The 23,918-nt window shown below is 35.7% G+C and overlaps 1 protein-coding gene across 2 annotated transcripts; it reads right to left on the bottom strand.

The window, feature by feature from the left end:
- Positions 1-1,336: 1,336 nt before the first annotated feature.
- LOC103706660 (E3 SUMO-protein ligase SIZ1) lies at positions 1,337-21,692 on the bottom strand. 2 transcript variants are annotated; one of them, XR_005514572.1, is made up of 17 exons: positions 21,124-21,692; positions 19,933-20,013; positions 19,178-19,220; positions 17,736-17,814; positions 17,405-17,567; positions 13,800-13,933; positions 11,856-11,924; positions 11,022-11,109; positions 9,164-9,239; positions 8,862-8,935; positions 8,517-8,624; positions 5,692-5,853; positions 4,822-4,926; positions 4,663-4,743; positions 3,367-4,570; positions 1,880-2,178; positions 1,337-1,800 (listed from the first exon to the last, which is right to left on the bottom strand). XR_005514572.1 is itself a non-coding variant. In XM_008790842.4 (16 exons), exons 1-16 carry the CDS (start codon positions 21,145-21,147, stop codon positions 2,039-2,041), a joined length of 2,631 nt encoding a protein of 876 aa, XP_008789064.3. In that variant the 5' UTR covers positions 21,148-21,692; the 3' UTR covers positions 1,338-2,038. The 2 variants fall into 2 exon arrangements, 1 of the variants encoding a protein (XP_008789064.3); XM_008790842.4 differs by having other exon boundaries at positions 1,338-2,178.
- Between the last annotated feature and the right edge of the window lie 2,226 nt (positions 21,693-23,918).

A 23,918-nucleotide genomic window follows, 5' to 3' on the forward strand; every position in this document is an offset into this window, starting at 1 on the left:
TTGAAATATCTTATACTATTATTATTATTATTATTTTGTTATCTTTTTTTTCTAAACTTTAATTTTTTATGCTTGGCCAAATAAATTCCAACTATGGAACTTGTGACGATAATTAGAATTCAACCAAAGAAGTATGCTTATTAAAAAAATTCAGGATATTTACATGCAATTTACAAGATTTGGACTTGGTTGCTGGTAAAAAAAAATGTCAGTTTTAGCGGCCGGATTTAGATGGATATTACCAGATATTTCTAAATCATATCTAATATCAGTTTTTCTCACCAAATTACAGATCCAGTAAAATATGTTTAAGTATTTTCTAAAAGATATATTTTTCATAAAACTGGCAACCAAACAGCAGCCAAAGCATTTTTTCCAAAATATGCTAAGCTTGAACAAAGGCTTAGCTCCATCTGGGTTGATTTATTTACGGCGTCCCTTCGATAAACCAACGGCTTATTTTTGGCGTAAGTTGCAGATGAAGTGCCAAACGTAGAACAATGCAATGTAGCTGCCGATTTCTTTTATAAACCACAAATTTGGCATTTTTGCTCCTCCCCACCTGATTTTAAGGCCTATCAATTACTTTGACAACAGTAAACTGATTTTGTTGAATTTGAAACTCCCCCCCTTTAGCTTGTCGAAATCAGTCATATGAAAATCTTACCGTAGTTGCGAGAGGACGTCTCATTTCCGGTTCTGTAAATGGGTCAAGGCACTCACCCTCGCATGGGAAATAAGATTTGAAACAAGACTATAAAGATGATATTGCTTCAAGTCCCTCCGATCGTTTTTTCTATTTTTTGGGGGAAAAAAAAAACTGCTCACAACTTTGTTGCTGGTAAAAAGCAAACATGTATATACTCCGAAGTTCCTACAGCAATTCTGACCTATATAAACAAATTCTCATGATTCATTGATAAAGGGAAATCATAGAGAATTATTATTAACATGTTCTGAAAAAATTGAAGCACACCACTAATAAACTCAAATAAAGAAGCTAGGCACGTAATTTCAAATTTTGAGCCATGGTGTTGATCTCTGGCTCCCCGCGGCTGCACCACTCTAGCAGCATAAACAACCTATCTCAGAACCAAGGCACGAAACTGAAGGGTTGTCTCAATGCAAACTCCACTGATAAACTCAAATAAAGAATAATGCCCGCATATCTTTGCCAGGCAAGCTGATAAAATTCTATAATCATAAAGAGAATACTTCAGCTAGACACAATTGCCACATAAGTGGCGACACGTATAAAGAAGGGTTAGGTTAGGGTGTGACAGAACTGACTGCCGTTGGCCAAAAGCAGGGCAACTCATCATCATGAAAACAGAAGAAAATCTAACTTGCATTGCTCATTCTCATTTCAAATGAAACCAGATATAGCATATAAATGGGTCAGTAAAATGTTCCATTGTATAAGAAAACCTTGAGCAATTTAATCAATATATGCATCTGAAAAGCACCAATCACGTAGGCACCATCTGATTTAAAATAGTGGAACTTCAAGCAACAACATTTGTGAAGTTTCAGCTGTGCAGCTAATGCAGCATTTTCACCAACAGCCATCAAAATTCAATTAAGCACTTGAATTTACACCAAATGAACCCAGATGCAATTATATAATACACAAGCCTTCCCAGTAATTTCGCTTATACCTTGGGAAGGCCCCTGTTTCTCATCTCCTATAATGCACTGTACAGCTCGCTGCAAACACATTTGGCCTGCAATTCAAATAAAGAATTTTCTTGCGGACCTAGCCAACATGGAGGAATGAGAGGAGGCTGTCCTCGCAAAGCACTGAACACATGCAAACTATCACAGGTTTAACTCTTTCATCAAGCATGCAATTTGGATATTGCTGAGCCTGAACACCTACCTATACCACTTGCAGTGGTGATCTGTTGCTGCGACTCTTCTTCCTTGCAGCAAGGTAGGACTGTCTGGCCTTTTCTTGTAGAAGAAATGATTACCAAAAGCATACCAAGCAGCATCATAGGCGCATATAGAAAGTCACCATCCCATTAGTTCCCGACGACTAATCAGAATCAGTATCTATTGACAGATACAGACGAGGCCTAACAGACCGTGGGGGATGTGAGAAAGAATTATCAGACCTTTGGGTATTTGAATTTGCTTTGTTTGCTCTGTCATCATTCATGCTCAGAAGTAATGAAGCTGCATCCATAAATTAAACAACAATGAATATAAAGACCCAGCACCAAAGCACAAGACTACTAACAATAAAGTCACAAACAATGTTTTCAGTCAGCAAACTTGCAAATATAGCTTTAGGATCGCAAGAAAGTCAAAACTCATTGAAGCCATGAGCAAGACAGAGGCAGAAAGTTAGGGATTGATAACAATAAAGCAATATATACCATGAAATTGGAAAGCACCAGCACATTTGCAAATAATACATATGAAGAATCCTGGTATAACAGCAGTATATAAGAGATGTAAGTGTTACCTCCAGACCTAAGTTCAGGATTTCGATAGCATTGGAACACTTTTATATACAGCCACACACAACACATCACTTGAAAAAACTGGTTCCTACATGAACTGGACCTTGCTGCAAGAGTTGCTCCTAAGAAGAAGGGGTTCTAGGTTCAAAGTCTTGGGTGGTGCATCCCCAAATATTTGGACCCGTGAAATCCTCACTGAGTGGTTCTCTCTCCCTTTCTTTCAAGGGTAGGAAAGGAAAAGGCAAAAGGGAAAATGCAGTTCCCACTAATGCCAGCCAGAAACATCTGCACTTTGCATGGCCCTTCATATTGCAATTATGACATTTCTAACACCTACTTCAAGTGTCCTAAAAAGTCTAGAAAATTCTAGAGAAGTTTGTTACTTCACTGATGTACTACAGCATTAGGTACAAGCCTTTTAACAAGAACTGTTGACTAATCAGACTAACGTATTGTCTTACATATTTTGATGAAATTATATTAGTAATATCTTAATATAGATTATCAATTTTAAGATATTGTATTGAAAGGAGGTTTTATCTTGTTGATCTTCTTGGTGGTAATGGTCAGACAATTTAGCATGTATCAAGCACCTCTAGCTAACAACATTAAGGTTCCACAATTTAAACATGTCGCTATTGTTCAAAGTTGAGATAGGTCCAGCATCGGTACCAGACCCCGTACTGGTGCCACACTAGCATAGTATCGGTACGGTATGGTACGGTATGATATTTTTGGTACGCCATCGGTACCGGTACCAAACCGGTACGGTATGCCCGGTACCGTCCAATTCGGTAAGGTACAACATACCATGGATAGGTCATAGACTGTTATTGATGTGTTCATCAAGAAACAATACATACAAAATGAAGTGCCTGATAAAGGAAAAGGTGCAAACCAGCATCTTCTAATGGCTCTGTCCTACTTTCCTTTGGTGCCAACTGTTGACCTGGATTCAGCCCATTTGCAGAAGTAGACTCACCATGACCTCCACCAGCAGCAAGTGTAAGGGATATCCAATCATCAGAATGGATCCCATTTGGCATTTCAGTATGATCATGTAAATCAGCCTGCATGGTAACACCAGCTGGTCCGCTAGGAAGAAAAATTTGCAGAGAAGGGTCATCGTTACCAAATGCTCGTGGATTATCGACCAAGCTTCCATTCATATCAGTATTAGAACGACAGTTTGAAAAATCTTGGACTCCAGAAGCATCCTCTAAACCACCATCAGATGTCAAACCATAGCCATTCATTGTTGTGCAGCCAAGGGAATTATGTGAATCAACTAAGGCATCTGGAATATCAGCATCAGTTCCGAATAGCTGGAAGCCAGGCCCAGTGTGCGGGCCTGTCTGCATTGGCCAGAGTGGCATCCCAAAATCATCACCATTATTGTTAAATATACCGAGACATGAAGTTCCACTGGTTCCCAGGCCAAGGTCTTCAGGATATCTTTCTGAAACTCCAAGATGGTTGGCAGTAAAAGGTATTGTACTGCCACCAGCTGGACCAGTGTCAAAGGCATTTTCAGGAGAAATTGTTGTAAGATTATCTTCATCAGAGTCACTAAGGACAATGATATCTTGATCCTTCAATGGTGCAGGAGGGATTCTATCCTCAATATTGTATGTTGGATCAAAATTGAGTGAAAGAGAATCAAGCTCATGACCATTGTTCAGAGATAAATCAAAAGGCCCCCCGCCTTCTTGGTTGACGCTCGGATCTTCTCCATCTCTGTAACTTCCAGTGGGACTACTGCTCATAGGTATGATATTCTGGCAGTGATTTTCAAGCTTACCTAGAACATGACTTCCAGAAGATGGAGGTTTCATGTCTTCAGATTTACTTATTTCCCATGTTCCATTGCGATTTCTTTTAATTCCTAATCTCAAACCTGCATGCCCTTCTGATTTACTATCCTGCTTAACCTGCCTCAAGTTCTCCACGTTAGGTTTTATTTCTGAATCTGTTGTGGCACATAGAGTACCGTCAGGCATGTGCCATTGAGCAAGCTCCCTAAATTCACCTTCAATCTTTGTGCGCCAACAACCATCAGGCTTCACATCAATCTCATTTACATCTTCTCCACAAGTTTGCAACTGTATCACCAGAAGAGAACAATAAGAACAGAAGTTCAAGTGTACATCAACAAACTCAGTTGAAACAAGAGAACAATTCCAGGGAAACCTACCCGAGAAGTGATGCGATTGAAATATGGGTCAATGATGATGTTTTCAAGAGAGTAGTTCTTTAGGCATATTGGACATTGCCACTGCATGAAAGCAAAAGAATTTCTGAGAAAGAGGGAAGAAAAAGCACAAAGACAGATTACTACGAAAAAATTGTAAACCTTCCGAGAGCGTTGATTGAGTTCAACAAACGTTTCTAGATCGAAACAGCCCATGTGGACACAAGGCTTGAACCTGCCTGCAATTTTTATTCGAGACCCACTCATCTGAAATCAGTCAGACAACAAGAAAGAAACTGGTTAGGCTTCCTAAAGGTGAACTTGGTCTAAAAAGCAACAAATTCAATTATCAATGTTAATTGGGCAAATGAATTTTCTGTCTCTCTCTCTACCATTAAATGTAGGGGACATCTTATTATTAAGTTTCTTCATACAAGTTATATCAAACAGAATAATCTGTACCGGGTACTATAATGTTCTAGAAGCATGTGGTTAAAGACACAAGTTATGGAAAGTTTCCCTCATGCATTACTGTTTCCAAAACACATGACAGACTGTAGAAATACTGTACAAAGATGCATTCTTTGGTCAAATGTTTGTTAAACTACCTTTCCTTCCAAATGGTCAACATTTTCTGAGCAAAGAGTTTGCACTTACACCAGACCATTTGCATGGAGCAAAAAGACAACAAAAAGAAATTATCTTGGGGCGCCACATATTGCTGCATGCTTTGCAATTCATGTTCTGACCTTAAGTACACACATCATGCAAGGCAAGAACTTATGAGTGCAAAACCTTTGGCAGGCAGTTTAACCCACCAGGGATTGACAGCCTCATCAGCAGAATTGTGAATATAATCCTTTCTTTTCCTTTTTCAGTATGTCATTCCTGGTTACTCGACTTTTCCAGATCAGTAAAAGGGAACATGAGGAAAATGAAAAATGAAAAACAAAAACAACAGTGGTGCAAATGCTGCTCCAAGGTGGTTAAAGAATTACATCTACATTATACAAAATTTAAACTGCCACTTACAGGACAGCGGAGATTAACTGTAACAGAGTCAGCAACCACTTCTAAATCACTGTCACTATCTGCATTCTCTGTATTAGCTCCACCACCAATGCAACGACAAACACGAGCAAGAGCATCCTCAAAATGCTCACCATCTGCTTCCTTTGGTACCAAGTTGAGGACCTAAAACAAGTTCCTTTAATAATAAGCAGCTGATGTATAAAAAGATATGTCCAACGGAAAAGACAAAGCATCCACATTATCTCAATATCAAATATTCAAGGTATTGCTCAAAAAGAATAAGGAAGATGAGGTAGATGGAAAGATAATCCCCATGCTCCCCTTTCAACAAAAAAAAAAGAAGATAATTTATAAAAGTACAAGTGTGGCATGAACATGGACACGAGTTTTCAGATTAGGTGCATGCATCATACTACTACCGCATGTATTAATATCAGTGTTCTATAAAGCATCTTGACATGAAGTGTTGTAGCCTTTACACAAGCTCATGTTAACTAGAGAATCTCAACAACATGATCAACTCTTTTCCATAGTTATAATGCTATGTTTATCCTTGTTATTATCATAAGGGGATTTAAGTGTCAGTTCGCTACTCCTAACATGCAAAAGTAGGTTTTTGACAAATTGTTAAAATACCGGTCATGCAACCACTTGTGGTAAAATAGCAGACAGTAACATGCTATTGCAGGTAAGGGAGTCGAATATCATCAAGAGATTGACAATATAAGGGAATTACAAGCCACACCAAACAATGGAAATAACAGAAGCTGGGGATATATCAATACCCCCAATGAATGAGGGAGTGGCATACGTTGCTTTGCAAATGGAGGAAAAGAAAAGGGGGATGCAACAGAGGCAAGTCCCCCATTACCTCCAGCCACTCCACATCTTATCCTTGTATGGCCTTGGTCATGTTCCAGTTACAGCCAATCAGATAAGTTCTCCTTCCTTTTCTCTTCTTCATCTTTCCATTTTCCATTTCCTCATTTTTCACTTATTTTCTACTTATATTACACCAAGTGAGTGACATTTCTTGCTATAGCTAGTCCAATGCTGCTGCTTTTAAGGACATGTCAAAAAAAATCATATGTTTAACATGTCTGACCCATGTCAAAAGGCATTTTTTTAGGAAATATTCCTCAGAGGCCTCCTTCCTCTTACCTATGAGAGAGCTGCTCGCTGAAACGACTGGTTTCCAGCTTCCTAAAAGAAAAGGCAAAAGAGCAAGAAAAACATACGTTTATCTTCTGTTGGCTGCTGATACCTAGAACCTTCATGGGATACATGAATATTATATCACTTGGTAACTTTTGAAAGCTCACAAAAGGTCAATTTCCAATGGTTTTAAACTCCCCCTTGACATTGAAACAATTAAAGCATGCAACTGTAGGTGATCATCAGCAATAACAAGACATTTACTATTTATAAAAGGTAGCATTGCACTCATTGTTTTGTAATTTATCCATCATTTAGAGAGCTTCTGTGAGGTCTGGAATCAAGAATTCCTCTTCCATTGAGGCTTCCTAATAACATTATCAACTTATGGGGGATCTTGAGCCTTCCTGACCAACAATATGGAGAAACTCCAGAGTATAGAGAAAATATCTATTTATCCCTTTCAATGAAGATACCTTTAGATTCTAAAGAAATTCCATCACTAAGATTCACTGATGGACCCTAAATTGCCTGGGAGATAAATCCTACCTAACTGCATTGGATTTCTCACAACTTCATAAATGGGACCTTAAAAAAATGACATAATAACGTTGGTATATCAAAAAAAAGTCATGATATAAAAGGCACTTGCGTGCATATAATATTACCAATGCAAATCAAACATGATAAATATCTTACACCTATTCTAGTACCAATGCAAATCAAACATGAATTTGCAACTGTAAAGGCCTTGTTTGGAGGTCACTAATTTCAAAATTGTAACTTCATCTTTTCCTAGAATCAAAAGTTATGGAAAAGCCAAAAAGATAACACAAAGGAAAATCCATGAACTTGAAAAGTCCTACACAAAGCAAAATAATAAAAATAATAATATTAACACATTAGTTGTAAATTCTAGACAGCAATATAAAGCACTGCTTGACCTATACACGAACACCAAATGATTAAATATATCAAACTGACTTCAAATAACTGATCCGTTCTAAAAGTAAATATGTAAATTCAAACACAATTATTGACAATGCCAGATAAAATCATCCAATGCTAAGAACCCTCAGCAACCAAGAATTGTATCAAAACATCCAATGCTAAAGCATACGATAAAAAATGCAAGCACAATGCATGTGGCTTATTTAAATGGATGGAGTATCTGATGGTTGCTTATAACAAGGACTGAGGTGCCAGACCTGTGCGAAGCCAAGCACTTACCAACACCTGGTAAGACACGCCAAGTACCAGCACCAGTTTTATAAACCTTGATTTATAATTCCATCATGAGGTGATATGTGTGGAAATAGAATTTAGCCATGAAACTTCTCATATATGCAAATCAACAAAATATAATAATATACCACTTTTGTGGATGCACTCGTTTTCCTACTCAAATCATTATCTAAATAAAGACAAGTGAAAAAAGGCTGAATTATCAGCAGTGATTGGACAAGGTTGAGTTGCAACAAAGGAGTCCATATTGTAATATAATAAGAATTGAAAGTGATAACTTCCTAACTTCCCTTAGTGACCCACAACCTAACACCAACCTCTCATGTAATGTGTCGAGAGATAAGTAACAGAAGTTTCTAAGTTATCTTTCTATTCATTTCAATATTTTTTGTTGAATATGAAAAGTAAAAATTAATTCAAATCACCTGTTGAACTGTCCTCCTCTTTGCAATTCTGATTCCGAAACAGAATATGCGAGTATCACACCTTGATAAACAAATTTTATTAATTCCTTCCCTGCTGTATGTCGTGATCTGAATAGCAAATAAGATAATATGGAACATTCAGAAAGGAGTGCAACGAATTGTATTGCAGCTGCTACAACTAGAGGATACCTAGTATGAAAAAGAGGAAATACTTTCAAAAGTAAGACAAACTAATTGAAAATGGGTAATAAATTGCAAACAGCCTATAAGGTGTATCACTGCAAGTACCCAATGGTACTGATTGATGGAGAAAGTCATGTTGCATTAAGATAGCAGGGGACTCACCACTGGACCATCATCCCGACCACTGATTCCCAACAACTGTGAGCCTGGTCTACCAACTACTCGCATCATAGCACCTATTGACAGATTCAAAAAAGATAATTAACGAGAAAATTGAGCAACTGGATATCTTCAATCTTTATTGAAGCAGAAATAGTATATCTAGATAAACATGTATATGAATAGAAATCAGGGGGGAAGGAGAAGATTTAGGTCAATGATTTACTTATTCTATCAAACAAATTCTAAAATGGCATTCCAAATAATGTGACATCAAATGTTTAAACTACAGAGGCCTTCCATACCATTGACTTGCAAATCTGCATGCTGCGGCCATTGCATCCTAAATGGAACTTTATCATTAAGAAGTATACACCAAACCTGCAAAACAACAGACAATTACAATATAGATCCGGTTATTTTTGTGCAACACTTGCATGTCTACAGTTTTCCCCCCCTACTAAAGGAGCTTTATCAGGTTGCCAATATAAAATCAACAAATATACATTTTATTCTTTAGTTATGCTATGGTTACCTTTAGTTTCTAGATAAAAAAAGGATAAAAAAGTCATTTGGTGTCACATAAGTGAAATTGACTTTAAACAATCTCAGTAGGATCTGGATCACATCATATAAATCATATCACAAGCAGATAGTTATGTGGATAGAACTACAGATAGATAGATCCTTTCTGATATGTATTAAACATCAGAAAAAAGGGTAAAGAAATATGAAACAAGATTACATTGTAATTCAGACTAATAACAAGTAAGAAACCATCATATACAAACTTCACTTTCCAGTAACAATAGGCCCATGTATATCCGAACACCATGTTGAATTATTCAGTATAGATAAATAACATAATTCCATAAGACATTTTAGTCCAATACAAAGAAAAAAGAAATACACACATCTGACAGCAAAACAAAGAAGTAGATAACCAATATGTTATTATCATCATCAAAGCATCATTACTGGATTTGACAAACAAAGTCACCTCTTTTCTTCCTTTTGGCTCTCGAGGAACAAAGTTTTCTCCCCCATCCACTAGTTAAATATTATACAACATCCCGATACTGAAATTTCTTGATCGCAAAGAAACATAATTCAATTTTGAAGAAAACTAACAAAATGTGTTTTGTCCCTTAAATAGATAACTCAATTCTTCTTTAAAGTTGAAGAATAAAGAAAAAAGGAATCTGATATCGAAAAGTGGTTGCACAAATATGGGATATACCTCAAGGTATTAACTCTGAAAACAAAATGAAGCTTCTCTTCTTCAAACAGGGATTGTTAATTTTATGTTTTGAAAGCTTATTAGTGGTAGAGAGGTCATTCTAAAAGTCCAAGAAATGAAATGGATCATAACACATGGCTGTTGTGATAGCTTTAACATCTGACTCTTATCCGAATTTAGATTTTATGATCAAGGTTTGGATTTTATGATCCAAAATGATTCCAGGCTAGAAATCTGATCTGTATTGTTGAAGGCCATTTTGATCCCAAATGCATGAGGACAGTGAATCACAATGACCTTGGGCATCTAAATATAGGCATTTTAGGATTGTCTCTTCATATTAGGCAATTAATACAAGAAACTTTAATTTTGCCCCCCCCCCTGATGTACATAATCAAAGACACTATAGATACAAAGTCACGGCTCTCATTCACACTCAAAAAAAAAGAGAAAAATCAAAGATACATGACTAAGAGACATCTCGCAGAGATCTAAACAAATACACCATCATAACCCCAAAGATAATGCCAGTAGAGTAGATTGTCAACTCAAAAATGAAACTATTAGCTAAACTTTCTCATGCAACTATCAGATAATAAGAGGTTTTGAATTTGCAATTTTATCGATAAATGTTCGTGGTCCAAGATATGAGAAGTTCTGACAAAAGAAGACAAACAATACTTCAATTTAGTTATTAATTTATAATTAAAAGAACAGAAATTGATCGACCATATGGATATTAGATAGCAATCCATAATTTTTGACTACTAGAGCTTAATCATTCTTCAAGAAAAATTTAACCCAGAATTGTACAAATGAACAGGTACCATCAAATTGTTGTAATTGCTTTAATGCCTTGCCACAAAGAACCAACAAAAACGTAGAAGCAATCCAGAGGGGAAAGAATGAATACAGAAACCAACCTGAAGATCATATTCAGTTTTTTGCAACATTTCTCTATCTGCTCTTGACAATTGAAATGTTCTCTCCACATTTTGCATAGTGTTCGTTCTGTAATCCATGCAATCCAACCATAAAAAAAAAACAAATAAATAACCTTCATCTTAATACAATGTACAAGATGAAATAAACACAATATACACTACCAGTTGGCAGAGACTCAACAATCTAAGCATAAATACAATTAATTTTTCCACAATCTCACAGTCAAATCAGGACAAAGTCATCAATATATTAATAGTCTACAACACAGACTGTATAACAGATAACACACACCGAGAAAAAAAACCCTTCAGTACACAAACATTGACATTCCATGTTTATGAATACAAACTTAACTGAATCAAAAGGTGACTCTGAAATCGAGTTTACAAATTCTCCCAGTCAACAAACAATTTTTATTATCTTTTTGTTCACCAAACAGTATTCCAAATAATTTTCCCAATCAATTTGTATATAAATCAAAATTGACTCTTAGAGAATTAGTCACACCTTATTCATGAAACTCAAGCAAAGTTTATCATAAAAAACTCATCTAATGATGTTATTTCTTGTTGTTGCATTTTCATTGCCTTTTGCCACATGCACTGGCATGCAAGTAAGTAAATAAATAAATAAACATGTTTACCCATTTTTAATTTTAAACCACAGTCTAATCATGAATTCTCAGCCAAAGTGATACAGAATTGGAGAATAGATATTGATTAAAAACACATGATATCTTGGCAAATGTTGCCCATACACCAACATACTTACAAACTAGAACTCATACAGTAAGTCATGTATTCAGTACTCACCCTTCTGCCGTGATGCCAGAAGATGTCAACTTTACAGGAGGTAACGGATGCCGTATTGTCACCCAGAATCTGCATTTTAAATCAACAAATTATCCACTTGTATTAAAACATAAAAACATTTAACAAAATTAAACTGCATCATAATTAAATGTGCGCGTCTACAGATGCCTCATAGATAACTTTGTCCATATTCTTACTCGTCATATCTGATCACACTCCTGTCAAATTCTTCCATGTATTTTCTTAATCAGTGCACAAACATTCAGTGATTAAACTTTAAAAGATTCTACATCCTTTTCTAACTGCAGTGGTCAAATTCATTTAATTTCTCAGTTAAATAAACAGTGATCAATTTAGTCTGAAAATTTAGACCATGCCGAATGCTGAAAACCTCAATTTCAACTAATTTAAGATCCATATATCAGAACTCTGGGATGGCCAACACTAGAACTAGATAAACATGATTCATGATTTTATTCCTAATAAAACAAATATATCTAAAAATAGAATAGGCCTTTCATGAAGTTGCTAAGAATGTTCCCAACCATGCCCAAGCAAACCCACCAGCATCAAATATCAAAGCTCTCCATGCATACTTCTTCAGGCCAACTCATCTCTTTTGTGCCATAATTACCATCCCAAGAACATTACACTAAAGGACACCTCAGCTAGACAAGGCAGATAATGTCAAGCTCTAACATGCTCTTGATAAAACCAAAGTTAAAATAAGCACCATAAACAGAGAAAGAAAGAATAGCCACACTTCCTATAGAGCTAGAGTACAAGGCTGAGAGAAAAAATACTAGCTTAGCTCCAATGTAGATTGAGAAAAAAGAATCATGGAGAACACATGGATGAATAACTTCGTAATGAAAGGGACTTGCTTTGAACAAGGAAATATCACTTCTCGCCCGTCTGAACCAAACTAGTGTCCAAAATCAAACTAAAGATATACCCTAGTAACAGATTAAAAGGTCCAATATATGCATCATACTTTTCATTTAGACCCAATGCATAACTAATATAAATTAGCTCATATCAAATTAAACTAACAAAAAAAGAAACATAAACCCAAAAGAGAATTGAAATATTTGGAAGAGGTAAATAATGATAAAGTCCACTTAAATGAACCAACCCACTTAAAGTAAATCCAAGCTATATGTGTAAATACAAAAATGAATTAAATCACATTGACGTGTAATGTAGCATATCACTGTGATATGCTACAGTATATGTGATGATGGGTTACTGATACCAATACAGAGCAACTTGTACAACATCCTCTGCAGAAATGTGGTTACTGTGAAAACACCACCTGAATACCTACCTAGACCATAAGATCACTTATCATTATAAGCAAACTAGGATACATATCACACTTCTCGCCAGATTGTAAACTTAAATCAAACCTCCCCTTTTAACAAATTTTAAGAGTATTACCCACTCTGAAACTGCCACAACCTAAACAAGATAATAAACATGTATTGTGTACTGCATGTCAATTAGAGTCCTAGTTAAACATACTTATGAAGACAGTAACTTTTATAAGGTTGGTGAATCCTAAAGAAATTAATAATGAACTGATCAAGATCATGACAAAAATATGTTAGATTGGCTTGGTAAAAGGAAGAAAATGTTGACCATAAGAAAGTTATATACCTTACAACCAAAACTTAAATGATCCATATGCTATACACAATAAAAACATCAGTTTCATTAAAATATAATTAGCAGTCTGCAAGATATATAAAACTTGATATATGTGCATTATGTTCTCAATCACTTTATATCAAGACTAAATTTGTTGCATCCATATACAAATGTGCAATAAGCACACAAGTAAAAACAATAATGATATTTTATGATGATCAAATCAATGCTGAATGGGGAAAAAAACAGCTGTTCATAATATTAGAAATCCTAATAGAGGAAAATAAGACATACGGGTCAGCCCTATTGATTCGACACTGTTCACAATAAAAGTGAGGTGGAAGTTCAGGCGAAACACCCTCCATAGGTTTCTCAGGTATAATTACACAACCAATATGCTGCCAAACTTGACATCGAAGATCTTCACACTGCAATCATCAAAACTATTATTGATAAGAATGTCAAAGTGAAGCTAAAAATAAATCAATCAGAACTGTCACAAGTCAAAATTAAGCTGCTTCCAGAAAATCTACATTTGGGATGAAATTAGAAGGAATGGTAAAAGGAAAAGAGAATATATAGTGGTGATAACACAGGGACACAAGGAGTCAAAAAATAAACAAAAAGGAAAGTTGTCTTAGAAATACCCCCTTTCACATACTTTGAGAGTAAAGTTAAGGAAATAAATGTAAAAGAAATGGGAAGCAAACAACAGCTATTCACTATAGTAGTTACGGAAATTTAACGACTTAGCATGCATGCTATTCATAATGCAAAGGCTATCCAATTCTCATATGTCAATTAATGCCCAAAAAAAAAGAAAAAAACCAGCATAATAAAGATGAAAAAACAGACGAGCATGGTATATAACAACCATGACAATGCTGATCCTATAAGTTTCCATATCAAAAGTATTTTACTCATGTAACATTGAGATCTTCTACAAGCTAGCAAACAGCAAGAATAAAGTTTAATAATTTCAGCCACAATAACTTTATTATGAGATTAAAACTAATATATGCAAACTCTGAAACATCTGCTGAACCTATCTATTGGAGGCCTGTGACTCAGGACAGACTATCTGATGGTGAGGTGCTTCTGATACATTGTGTACAGGGATTGCATATACTAAATAATTAGAGATAAAAAATGGGCACCCCAGTGAATGAGGCTCCTGCAATAGCAACGTCAACTGTATACAGCTTCATCCATGTGTGGAGAGGCTGTTTATGTATTTCGAACTCATAACCTCCGGGTCACAATAGAGCAATGTTGCCGTCAAGCCAAGACTCACCCTCTTATACAGTAAATAATTAGGGATGGTATCAAGAAATGCAAGTGACCTAAAATGGATTTCTGATAGAGAAAACAAGAAAAAGGAACAAAAAAAGAACAACAAGACACCCAAAGCAAAACAAGCACATGCAGGTTCATGTCTAATCAATCGGTAGCGCGACACTGTAAAGTTCTACTATGGTAGAAGCACAACTTTGAAGAAGCACAATTTTGGAGCCTATCTGACATGTGCTGTGACGTCTATTTGCTACTCCATGCCCCCACTCATAATGATTCCTAAAAATAGAAATTCAGTTTCCTTAAATGACCAAGAAAACCTGCATACAATTCCACTTGGTACACAATCCTGAAAAAGAATCAGATAATAATTCTGATAACCCCCAAGAGAAGTAATGGAAATTATTCTGTAGAGCTCATTATAAAAGTAGCACAGGTTTATGTATATCTTGAAGTATGAGAAATTGAAGTTCGGTTTGTCGAGATCATATGGTTCTTGCATAGATGGTGAGCTTGAGGTATCAGAAAGTTGGGATCCAATCTATGTAAGAGATTGAATAGCACATACAAAAGTAAATAAAATTAAACTTGTACTCCAAAGAGATATTCGACAGTTTGCAAGCCAAAGAAAAACAGCAGCAAATACACACCCTTTTAAAGGATGAAATAAGGTATTATAAACAAGAAAATAAGTAATGGGTGCAAAAGGAAATGAAAACTAAATTAGAAAACAAGAAGGGAGAATGAAAGGAAAGATGGCTTATGAGGCACATGACCCATCTATATAGTCAAAGCATCCTCTTTTATTATTAAAGAAGTGGCCACTTATAAGAGACATGATAAACAATCTTTGTAGGGCGTCACAATATAGCCGTTATTGCACTAATAATGAGCCATTAACTCAGAGTCATAAAACTGAAGTCAATTAAGTAAAACTTACAGAATAAGTGTAGTAAGATATGCTAGAGATCAGAGAAGTGACTAGATAAAACATCTATAATAAAATGAGTGATTTAGAAAATCTATGAGACTGGAGAAATACTTTAGGAATTTGCCAAAGGTCTACAAGTCTCAAGCCAGCTGTTAGATAAATCGATGACAAGAGCTGACCAACTATGGGTGAATAAACTAAAACTTACAGAATCAGTACAGTAAACATGTGCTACAAAACAGAAAAGTGACTAGATAAGACATCTATGATGCAATGATTGATTTAGAAAATCCATGAGATTGGACTACTTTAGAAATTTGCCAAAGGTCTCAAGCGACCTGTTAGATAAATCGATGACAAGAGCTGACCAACTACGTGTGAGAATGCTCCTTTCAATACTAGAACGTCACATGCAATGTGCATGAGCCATGGAACATCCATAAAAAACTCAGAAAATAAAATGCACTCTCTCTACACGGTAATATGCTATCATGAAATGCCTTAGTCGTGCTTGTTCTCTCTCTGCACGGCAATATAAAATGGCATCCAGCTTCAATTGTCCAACTTTTAGAGTTCTTTTGATACATAGTAGATAAGTTCCTCCAAAGTCGAAAATTACCTCATCATGAACCACATTACTGGTTCTAAATCGTGGTGCAGTCTAAATCTTAACCTTTTTTGTTGCAACAATAAGCAAAAGTCCAGCTTGGTTTAAAAAACTAGAATCCCTTGCAAAACACATTTTTCATGCTTATGAACAAAGAAATCATATTTGGAATTGATAATTTCTTTACATAAAGTGAAACCAAATCGGTACATATATTCTGGATGATTAAGTTTACAATTATTCTTCTACTAACAAGGATCCTCACTATAAGTAAACCATTACCAGTGCTCCTTACTCTTCTAGTTTCCATAAGGCTCTGTTTTCTGATCCAATGACTAAAATCAAATATGTAGAAGAATCAAGAGAGAGAATAAGCCAAGGGCTTCTACATGAACCATCAAGGAATAACATAAAGATATCTTAAATTTCTTGTATGTAATAGCAAAGGCTGGTCCCAGAAATTAAACCATGGGACCAATGTGATGATCTTTATGAGATCTGCAGCAACATGTTAATCAACAAGATGCAAAACATATCAGAAGCATGCATCTGGTCAGATATGTAGAACCATGTTCCCTTTGTGACATGCAAACAAACCCAAAAAACTCGATATGAATTAGTATTTCCTCATAAATACATAAATTAAAAACCATGACATGTTCACCGTAAGAAAGATTAACAAGAACCAGGTCATCTCATGTCCGAAGTATAAGAGTTCAGCTCTATAACATCTACAATGTCATTACTCACTATCAAGAGCTAAATCCAAAACCAGGGCAACCTTTTTCAAAAACATATCTCACTAGTTACATCTAGGTCCCCAAAAGAAAATAATAACACTAATAATTTCCAATTTGTCAAATTTACATGCTAACAACCACAAGGCTGATATCTACAACCAAACAGAAGATGATTGGTGTGCAATGCAAATGTAAACAAGCACAATCACAAAATATGATAATCTGAAAATAACTTTCATGGTCCGCCAAGCTGTCTACAGCCATGAAACAACAGACTTAATGCTGTCCAAGGTTGTACATAATGAAAAACATGAATAAGCAGCATTACCTTAATCATTGACTCAGTAATCAAAGAACTGCCACAAAGGCAGCGAACATTCATATCCAACTGGTAAGAATCATCCATTTCTTCTTTAGGCTTCATGTGATTAAAATCCGAGCCACTGTGGCTTTTAGATGCTAAATCTGTAGCTCCATGAACTTGCATTTTTCTGGAAGGGGCATTTGGCACACACCAAAACATATTGTAAGCCAGTATTTCCATCATTATAAAAGAATGCCTTTTTATAATGTAAATGACAAGTTAATCATACTATATATTAACATATATGCAAGTTCATCAACAACATAACGAAGTTAAAGATAAAAATGAAAATCACCTGTACGTATCATCAATTATTTTCGCCACCCTGTCTTTTCCAATAGAATTTTTCTTTCCCCAACACTGAGATCTGGAAACTGTGAAAGAAGACAAAAACACGCTTGGTGAGAATCTAATATGAGGAGGAGGAGGGCAAGGTTGCAATCCTTAAATTTCATAACAACAGCATCAAGAGCGGTGTTGTATGGACACAAACACCAGAATTGTAGTTGGATCCATGTCCAAGTGGCTTGGCAGGAGGGGAAAAGGAGATATAGGGATATATGGATGGATAGAAAAATAATTTTACATAAAATATTATATACTCAATTATTATATAAAAATATTAGAAGATACTATTTGTTAGGGTCTTCCAATATACATGTTGCTCATTCAACATTCCTAATAAACCCTATAATTTTTTTTTTAAAATAAAAGATATTTTGCAAAGTTATTTTAGAACCCATATTCTCAACCAACATCTAAAAAGAATATAGGTGTAAGTTACCATACCCCGATGATTAATGATAACTGCCTTTTGGTGGTAGGTAGAAAGTGCATAGCAAGTGACGGGCTTGTACAATACATAGGAAGAGAAAGAAAGAAAGGCAGTTAAAAGCAAGTATATGAAACATGGGTTTGATGTAGAGCCTCCTATTTGAGAATCTTAGAATTTTTTGCTTTTAAAAATTTAAAGGTTTTCCTCTCTTGGCTTGCCTTGTAGTGTATAGAGAGGGGCATAGAAGAATCAATCACTGATCTATCCTTTAACCGCATCACTTCGGAAAGTGTGAAAACTGATGTGCTAAAATGCAAAGAGTAGGGCAGATGTGCATGCATGTAGATGACTGTGTCCATGCCTCAAGTCCATATGTATGATCAAGTGACAACAGTTCCAAATGCAATTATTTTTTATGGATGCTCTACGATTTGATAAAACATAACATCTGACACAAAACATATATAGCTTCAATTGAAACAGCAAACATACAAGAACAAAATGAAGACTAACAAAAACATAACTACCAATTACGAAACAGTTCTATAGATAACCAGGATTAAAAACAATAGACCACAAATGAGCCAAAAATAATATTTGATTGATGAACATAAAACCATCTGGGCAAAACAAACCTCATGCTGGAAAAGATTACATAGCAGCAACGACAACAACAACAGCCAGAAGAAGGATTGGTTAGAATCAAATATGATGTTTGACAAATAAAAAGGACTTTTTATTGTGCAAAAAGTAAAAAATCTAGAATTATAGACCAAAATTAACAAAAATAAGAAAAGAAGTGTGTGTGTGCACGTGTATGTGCATATAGATAGAGAGATAGATATAGACATATATCAAACATTTAAACCTGCAGACAAGTACCACTTCACTGACAAAGAATAAATCAGAATCAAAACTCAGATATTATAAAAAAAGGAAAAGTCACTAAACAATATCAGTACCTTGTTCATCTGACAGTAATGCCAAAATCCTATCAACAAGATCCTGCATTGCATTCAACCACATAAGACCAAATTAAAGATAAAGAAAATATGATGCAAAAGAATCTATAGGAGAGCATGAGGAAACACAACAACTTTAATATTACAGATAAGCAGTAATAGTACATTAAAATTATAACTTCGTATATCCAACTATTCAGGAATACAACAATTCGACAGGAAAGCGTTGGGCCCCAAGCCAACATCAATATTTTTAACATTCTTATACAAGTGTTCTAACATACATATTATTAAAAGAGAAGAACTATCATAAAATAGTCCACACTTATCATGCAAAACAATCACCATTGATGTAGATTATTATAAGATTAACTTATCATTTAGGTTATTGAAATAAGAACTGGAAATACAAGACCATTTTGCCAAAAAAACAATGACACCCCAAAAAAAAGAATCTATCCATCAATTTCTCCATACATTTCATAGATTCATATTAGAATATTTTATATAACTCATAAATTGCACCTAATTCAAATGACCAAAGAAAAGTATATCATAAAACAAGTTTTCTACAGAACAGGCAAATTCATTCCCCTCCATAAACAGTTTCTCATCACAGATTCCTTAGATGTCCAGAGAGAATCTCAGACTCCAAGCACTCCCCATTATGCCATTTTTACTACACGTTCCAAATGCTACCTCTATGCATGAAAAGAAGCAACAGAAAATATATAAAAAGGGAGAAAATTTCTAACCTGTTTCTTCCCTTGCTTCGCTAGACCCAGTTGAGTCAGGACATCTTTAAGCTCCTTAATTCTAAAGTACGCCAGTTTATCCTGAAGTAAAATTATGCAAGCATGATTATTGAAAACAAAAAGAACATCTCATTGCAAGATATTAAGATGGTACATATGATGTGGGATATTAGAAAAACATGTCCCAGATAACAAAGTTTCATGTTCATACTAGGCCCAAATTGCAGAAGTTGAACCATTTATCCCAGATATGTGTCATGCAACATACCATACGAACCAAATAAAAGGAAAGCACCTGAATTTTCTCAAGAAAATCACAGATGGATAAACAAAAAAAATTTGGTCTTGATGCAAAGACTAAGAGCGTGCAATAAGTATTAGCACTGCACGATAAAGTAATTTGTACCATCCTCCACACTGGTTTGCGCTTTACCAACAGAAGTTTTCTTTTATCTTTCCTTTTTTGGGATCCCCCAAGTTATCAGAGAAACAACTTCCAAGTTGGAACAGCAGACCCCCCCCCCCTCCTCCCACCCCCGAGGAACCCAAAAAAAAATGATTTACCACTTTTTTCATAGCAATTGGCACGTTCAATACTGATCAAACAATTTGCTCAAGACGTGCCAATTTATTCATACTAGCAAGGCACACTTCAAGAATCCCTTTGAACAAGAAGAATAATAAGATCATAGCCCTTTGAACAAGGCCATTAGCATATTCATAAACAAACAACATAGAGCTAGACAAGAAGATTAAGCAGATGAATAAAGGGCATGGCTTATATAGAACGACCATCTGCCAAGGCGTTCGCAAACAAGCAACTTCAGTTCAAGTCACTGTACTTTCAGTTGAACAAGCTAGAGAAGATCATTGCAAAAACAAAATTCTACTATCAGTAAACTTTAAGTAAGATTTAAATGTAAAAGGGAATTCCCAATTCTCAGTCTGAATCCTATTTCGTTTACAAATAACCAAGGAAAACCCTAAAATAGGCCGTTGAGAAAAAAAAACAAAAAACCTTCAAATCCATATAACATGCTAAGCAATTAGCATTAGTGAATTTAAAAATACAAAATTCCAACACAAAATTAAATTAAATAGGAACAACTCGCCTCCGATAGCAGTAAATTATAATGAAACAATTGAAAGCAGAAGAAATTAGAAACAAAGGTATAAGGAAGAAGGCGTTACCCTGCAACTCGGAACCAAATCCATCAATCCGAAACCCCACAATCCACCCACCAGAAGACCAAAATTTTAGCCCACCGCGACCTCAATTAACCAAACTCCGGTCCCAAAAAAGGTGCCGATCCAGTCCGATCAAAATTCAGTCAAGGCAAACAGATCTCCAATTCCATCCTATCCTCCCTCAGCGATCGGGAGCGCCAAGACCGATGCATCGATCCCCGGGTAGAGTTTGATCGAACGTCAGAGAATTCGCTCCAAGAAACCCCAGACGGTGGGAGGAGAGGATCGATCGATCACTGGGAATCGATGGATCGGATAGATAGAAACCCTAGAAGAGAAGGAAGGAATTGGGGAGGGGATAGCGGAGGAAGGGGAGAAAGAAGAGGGGTGGCGGCTTCGCTCTTCACGGTGGATGGAGAGAGAGAGAGCAATTGGTCGATGGAATGGTGGCGTTAGAGACGTTGGAGGCGGATCCACAACCCTATGCGGCAGAAGGACAAATGAAGAGCTGCGGATTTATTCTCCATATTCAAATCGGGTTTGTTCCACCCGCACGAGTCCGCGCCATGAGCGCCTCTCTCTCTTTCTCCCCGTCCGTCAATTTTGTCCGCTTTGGGCTTTCTTTTTTAAGCTTTGTTTTTTCTCTTTGTTTCCTTTGGTTATATTTTATTTATAGTGTCGTACCGGGTGGTCAATTAACGGTTGAGATTGAGGAAGGACTGAAGAGTAGGTTTGATCGGAGACGCGTGGCCATTTATAGTAGTACGGCCGGAACTTCGGGATGGTCGGTCGTTCGGTCGGTCACTTGGGTCCGGTGTTCCGAGCCGAACTCGATAGATATTTTACCGGCACCTAAAAGCAATATTACTTGCAAGTTGCAAAGTTACTAATTATGTTTATTCTTCCATTTATTGTGGTTACCGAATGTTTCAATTTTTCTTACATTTTAAATCTAGGTTAAAGCAGTATACGAATTGTTGCTGCTAGAATCCAAACTGAGGTTGGTCACCGCTTGAGATCCATGAAGCTGGCCGATTCCGCGGTGAAAAGCAGGTCAACCAAAAGTAAAGAGTAGCTTCGGGTTGACGGAAGACCAACACTGCCGCTTCGGAAGATCTCCAATCACCCCTATATATAGGATGGGGTGAGTATTTGTTTCTTATCTGTCTGGTAAGGCGATAATTGCATATCGATATTTGGCCTCATTTGCTTCACGCATGGCAACTATTCCTCGTGATATATCTGTGATGTTAATTATATTGATTTTGTATTTATCATAATTACCACTTCTTCAATGATCTTTGGTGTTACTCTACGGTAGAATTGACCAACTTAATACATTGGCCAATACCAAGATCATTCACCTCAGTTAAGGCCGAAATCAAAGAGATAGAAATAATTCAAGATCAGGATGACCAAAATTCTCCCCATCAGAAATAATTAAAATTATTGCTATGATTTTAATTAATGTATTCCGATCACTATAAAAATTAGCCAATATGAAAACTTTTGCTGTTGTGAAAATTCTCGTCTTCATTATTAAATTTATTATTAGTCATCAAAAATATGAAAATATGGCTATATTTATTGAGAGTTTCCACGCCGATTCCAACTAATAAATTTCTATAATTTTGCTAATTAGATTACTTTATTCAACAGTCTATATAATCAATCTTCGCATACTCTTTTTAACCTTTGCAAATCTTTTTATCCAAAAAGCCCAATCTCCCTATATTCCAGCCAAAGTAAGTGTAAAAGCTCTTTAACTTTATCGATTTGGCAACAAATGCATTTTATAGTAACCATATTTTTCAAAGTTAATATGAAATCCAAAACCTTAGCAACCACATGCTCTTGCAAGTGTATTATGACTAATTATACATACATACATACATATACATATATACATACATACATATACATATATACATACATACATACATACATACATACAGAGAGAGAGAGAGAGAGAGAGAGAGAGAGAGAGAGAGAGAGAGAAAGAGAACAAGCTAATGGGAATTGCATACTCTCCATTTCAGCAGCTTTAACAAATTGATTGTGTGCTTTAATTGCACGCTTTCCACCCAGAGTCTTCTACAATTTGAATATTGTAGATATAGTGGTTTCATGTTTAATGCCAATTAAACAAAAAGCAAATGATGCAATAACATGTAGAAACAAAAATCAATAGGAACAACAAATCCTACAACACTTAATACACATAGATGCAAAAAAAACCCATCAAAATCATAACTTATAACCTACAAATTTTCCAATAAAGCAGGAAATTTGTGGGCTCTAAATAAAGAACAAGTGAAGATTCCTTTTAACAAACACTGGAAGAGGTAATTCAAGAAAGTAGAGAGAAATATAATAAAAGGCTGTAACCAAAGAAACAGAAAAAGTGAGAATGCGGCGTATGGAGAGGAATAGAAACTGCAGCCTTGATTTTACACAGCTTATTTTTTTAGGTTTCTTTGTAGCCAATAACTAAATGATTAGTTCTCATTAATGATAAAACTGGTATCTTGTAGCTACTGTCAGGTGTTATTGCCATTCAAATGCGCCAACATATAGTTATTTGAAACTAACATTTTTTGGTTAATTGTTCAAATTATTCTCGACCACAAAATTCTTGGAATCTGCCCAAAATCTGGGTAAATTTTCTAACCTTTTTCTACCTCCAACTTTGAACCTTTCCCTTCAACCTGATAATTCTTGAACACTGTAGTAGTGAATATGCCAAAATCTCGGGAAAAAAAAATTTCACTATTCTCGCCTTTTATCCACTTTTTCTT

Source organism: Phoenix dactylifera, chromosome 13, assembly GCF_009389715.1.
Source record: "Phoenix dactylifera cultivar Barhee BC4 chromosome 13, palm_55x_up_171113_PBpolish2nd_filt_p, whole genome shotgun sequence".
NCBI lineage: Eukaryota > Viridiplantae > Streptophyta > Magnoliopsida > Arecales > Arecaceae > Phoenix > Phoenix dactylifera.

What these genes read in the sequence shown, in the direction of transcription:
- LOC103706660 (XM_008790842.4), bottom strand. Translation starts at nt 21,147, where the DNA reads ATGGATTTGGTTCCGAGTTGCAGG. An exon ending in CAGTTAATCTCCGCTGTCCT is followed by an intron (nt 4,927 to 5,691) that starts GTAAGTGGCAGT and finishes GACTGATTTCAG; the next exon opens with ATGAGTGGGTCTCGAATAAA. An exon ending in TCAATCAACGCTCTCGGAAG is followed by an intron (nt 4,744 to 4,821) that starts GTTTACAATTTT and finishes GCTTTCATGCAG; the next exon opens with TGGCAATGTCCAATATGCCT.